The sequence below is a fragment of the Thamnophis elegans genome, chromosome 6 (genome assembly GCF_009769535.1).
Source record: "Thamnophis elegans isolate rThaEle1 chromosome 6, rThaEle1.pri, whole genome shotgun sequence".
Taxonomy (NCBI): Eukaryota; Metazoa; Chordata; class Lepidosauria; order Squamata; family Colubridae; genus Thamnophis; species Thamnophis elegans.
The window spans coordinates 47,375,486-47,380,179 of record NC_045546.1 but is presented as its reverse complement, the minus strand read 5'-3'; the positions used below and the strand labels follow the sequence as shown (position 1 = coordinate 47,380,179).

Here is a 4,694-nt window from a genome sequence, read left to right as displayed (position 1 = left end):
TATTGTTATTTTATCTCCAAAAATAATACTGAAATACACAAATATACAATTTTTATCCCCTAAAAAACCACAATAGTCTTTTGTACCATATAAAGGCCCATGTTTCATAAATGATAGGGACACATTTCACATGGCAAGTTTTCAAAGTTTATCTAAAATTTGGGTTTTACATTCCTGTCTTCAACAATTACAAAGAACTGTTGATATTTATTAATCATGTTATATGGTATTAGATTTAGACAAAACTATTGCCTACTAGGTTCAATAATTTCTCCATCACTAATTCCCTTTAAGTCCTATTTAGGTGTTTTTTTTAACCAAACTGACTCTGACTAGTGATAATTTCCCAGAAAGAAAGAATATATATCATCCACAGGTACAGTGGCTCATGTGATTAGGATGCTGGGTTGAAACTGAGTGCTGCTGCCTGATGGAGTGAGCTTCTTTCATTTGCTCCAGCTTTTTGTTGGGGACATGAAAGGACCCTCCATGGGCATTCCCCAAGCAACAGTGATGTCACTGACTAATCCTTTCAATCCAGAAACACTTTAAACTATGCTTCCAACATGAATGAGATGGGAGGGACCCACAAGTTGGATTCCTAGTCTTCTTTATTCAATTGAAGATCTGAGAAAATGAATGAGCTTTGAATGTAATATATTGTATCTTTATAAAGTTAAATGAAGGGATTATAAAAAACAACAACAATATAACTCAGTTTTGGTCGCCATGATATAAAAAGGATGTGGAGACTCTAAACAGAGTGCCCAGAAGAGCAACAAAGATGATTAGGGGACTGGAGGCTAAAACATATGAAGAACATTTGCAGAAACTGGGTAATTCCTGCAAATGGTACAGTGGTGGGTTTCCAAATTTTTTAGAACCTATTCTGTAGGTGCGCCCTATTTTGTGGGTGTGGCTTGGTGGTCATGTGACTGGGTAGGCATGGCCAACTTGTAAAAAGTGGTGAAACCCACTTAACAATGCTCTTGCTTAGCAACCAAAATGTTGCCACAGAAACCCTGGCATTTGAAGCACAAAAGTCTTAAAACTGTCAAGTTACAAGACCCTTGCACCCCTAACCCTTTAGGAAAAAAACCCCCAGGGGTGTTGAAACTTGACAGCTTTAAGACTTGTGGACTTCAACTCCCAGAATTCCTCCTTCCCTGCTATTGCCAGGGTGCCACTAGGACAAGCGAGGTTTTGGGAGGAACCTCCCCTCCCCCTCCAGAGAGCCCATACCAGAAGAGAGGAAGCAAGATAGTTTGAATGATGGCTAATGGGCGGTTAGTGGCCAGTGAGCACCTCCTTCACTTATTCGAGCAGGCGGAGAAAGAAAGGAGGTTGCATATCTGAGGCAAAGGAGCTTGCCGTTTCCTTCCTTCACACATTCGGGCAGTGCGGCTGGTTTCTTGCATGCCTTCGGAGAAAGAAAGAAGGCATGCGAAAAAGCAGCCCCACTGCCCGAACATGTGAAAGAAGGAAGCGGCAAGCTCCTTTGCCCTCAGCTATGCAACCTCTTTTCGTTTTCTGCCTGCCTGAATGAGTGAAGGAGGTAGGTGGAGAACAAAGGAGGTCATGTAGCCGAGGGCAAAGGAGCTTGCCACTTGCTTCCTTCACACATTCAGGCAGTGAGGGGGGCTTTCTTGCATGCCTCCTTCACTGCTGCCCACCAACGTTTAAATCAGGCCACCTCCTATATCCCCACATGGGTGCTCTGAAGGGGGAGGGAAGGTTTCTTTGAAGACCTGTTTCCCTTATCTCGCTGCACAGTTCTGGGATGGCAGGAATGGGATATTCTTTTTTTCACCAGTACGGAGGCATAGCCTCGACCCCTGCCTTCCTGCTGCCTCCAGTCCAGCCCTGCGCAATCTCCCTACCAACCCACTGACCTTGGAAAACTCTGCTGGACGACCTTTCCTTCGTGTCCTGTTGCCAGCTGCAGCCATGTCCAGGAAAGTACTGCGCCCCCAGAGTGGTCACATGGCAATGGCATGTGGGCTGCTGACCATCCCTTGGCCCACCCAGTTTCTTCTGGATGGGGCAGGAAGATGGGCAGCATTCCTCCCACCTCCCCGGCCACCTGCAACCTCGGAGCCTCAGCTAGGCGGGTAAAGGAAGTGGGTGGGGCAAGTGATCGAGCAGGGGGAATGAGTGGGGGGAAGGTTAGGGGAGGGAGCGTTCCGGTACAGAGCCTCTGAAAGAAGGGGTACAGGAAGGCATGCTAAATTTCACCAACCTGTATGTCCATACCAGTGCATACTGGCTGAAACCCACCCCTGAAACAGTATTTTAATGAAAACAAGGACTAGGGGAGACATGACAGCAGTGTTCCAATATCTCAGGGGCTGCCACAAAGTACAGGGAGTCAAGCTATTTTCAAAAGCACCTGAGGGTAGGACAAGAAGCAATGGGAGGAAACTAATCAAGGAGAAAAGCAACTTAGAACTAAGGAGAAATTTCCTGACAATTAAAACAATTAATCAGTGGAACAACTTGCCTCCAGAAGTTGTAAATGCTCCAACACTGGAAGTTTTTAAGAAGATGTTGGATAAACATTTGTCTGAAATGGTGTAGGCTTTCATGGCTAAGCAGGGGGTTAGACTAGAAGACCCCCAAGGTCTCTTCCAACTCTGTTATTCTATTCTATTCTAAATTCAGAAACTCAAAATTGGCAGGAATGTCAGTAACATTGGTAGAATGGCAGATTGCAAATTTGACTTTTTTTCAGGTTGATTTTTATAGCACTTTTTCAGTCCTAATGCTAATATTTTTCTATTGGTCCTTATAATTTTTTAGCTAATTTTATAATGTAAAGATTTTTGCTAGAAATTTTCCATTATGGAGAGCTTTTGTGTTTCCTCTAAAATGTGCAATTATACTTTCCACTAATACAACATAATTTATATTTAATGGACTTGGTTAGTGGATTTCAAATATGATGGACACATCTTGTTCATTTACAGCAAGTCATCCATTTACATCAATTGCTTCATTACAAAACAGCATAAATTGACCCAAATCACTGAAATTCATATTTAATGAATAATCTTTCTCTTCAAATGGTCTGTTAAATCATGAAAAGATTCAGTATATGCAAACTTTATTGGTATTATTTTAATTGCAAACTTCATTATAAAACATGTGGTTCAAATATTAGCTGGTGCATTCACCCTTAACCACAGATGTAGTATTTCAGCTACGCTATTACAGACATGAGGTGATAATGACCTCTGTAGCAAAAAGACATTTGATGTTTTCAGGGTTGGATCTACATGCTGAAAACGCCCAACTTGCACAGCAGTTGGCCTTGCTGGCTGGCCAGATAGCTCAGCTTCAAGGGCATGCTACCACCCTCCCCCAGCCTCAGGGGAAATGTACGGTTGCCATGCTGGATAAGTTTGACAGCAACCAAGCCATGTTTCCAGCTTTCTTGGGACAATGCCAGCTTTTTATCAGTCTGAGAGAGAAGGACTTTCCCACTGACCGGGCTAAAATGGGGTTTATCATCAGCTTACTTTCAGGCTCTGCAGCTCGTTGGGCTATTCCTTTGTTGACCCAGGCTAGCCCTTTGCTGGACGATTTCAGGGGGATTTGTAATCACCTCAGACTCATGTATGAGGACCCCATTTAGGAGGAAACAGCCACCAGACATCTCAAGATGCTGCAGCAGGGCTGGGGCTTTTTGCAGGACTATGTCAGTGAATTCCAGCTTCTTAGCCAAGATTCAGCCTGGAATGAGGCAGCCCTCATGGACATTTTTCAAGATGGGCTGTCGGACAACCTGCAGGATGAGCTGGTACCGGTGGACAAGCCACCGACGTTCAATGCACTGATCCACTTGTGCCTCCAAATAGACATACGGTTGCAGAGGCGGGGGTGTCGTTGCGTGTCCCAGGAGACCAGGAAGGTGCCGATCCCGTGGGAGACCTTAGCTCCATGGGAAGAACCCATGGACTTGGGTGCTGCCAAACCCTGCTTGTCGCAAACTGAGATGGACAGACAGCACACAGGGGGATTGTGTTTTTATTATGGGGATCTTGGGCACCTGGCATCAGGTTGCCCCAAGAAGAGTAGGGGGTTATGAGGTCTGGGGCCTACCCCCTCAGCTCCAGAACAACTTGTTAGGAAATGGGCGGATCTGGATCTGAAGGAGACCTTAGGTCGGGTGCACACTGAGACAGAGATTGACGGCCCTCCCTGGCACTTGATCTTGGCAGCACACATTCTCCTGTCTGGTAGTCCACCAGGGATTCCAGCCCATGCCCTGGTCGATTCCGGGGCTACCACGAACTTCATGGATGAGGCGTTTGTGACCAAGTATGCCATTCCTTTGGGTCTGGTGGACCTACCAATGCTGGTCGAGACCATTGATGGCCGGGTGCTTCTGTCTGGGCCTATTAATGCAGCCACGCAGCCCTTGCACCTAGTCATTGGGGATAATGAGGAGGCCATCCAGTTTTATATTGCCTCGTCCCTGTACTTCCCCTTAGTTCTGGGCTTGGCCTGGCTGCGGGCGCATGACCCCCAGATTTATTGGTCACAGAACCTGATCATGATCCCATCCCTATAATGTGTCGACCACACCTGTCACATCTGTGCAGGCCAGGTGATGAGTTCGGCCAGGGGGTCCTTGCCACCAGACTTAGCGGAGTTCGTGGACATCTTCAGCGAGCAGGAGACGGACCAATTGC

At 46.0% G+C, this 4,694-nt stretch overlaps 1 protein-coding gene across 1 annotated transcript; it reads left to right on the top strand.

The window, feature by feature from the left end:
* The first annotated feature begins 3,226 nt into the window (after positions 1-3,226).
* Positions 3,227-3,634, top strand: LOC116510310 (protein LDOC1-like). The gene has a single exon (XM_032219805.1). The coding sequence runs from the start codon at positions 3,227-3,229 to the stop codon at positions 3,632-3,634; it is 408 nt and encodes a 135-aa protein (XP_032075696.1).
* Positions 3,635-4,694: the final 1,060 nt, after the last annotated feature.

Bases quoted from the DNA above. Each gene is read 5' to 3' on its own strand.
- LOC116510310 (XM_032219805.1), top strand. From the start codon at position 3,227: ATGACCTCTGTAGCAAAAAGACATTTGATGTTTTCAGGGTTGGATCTA.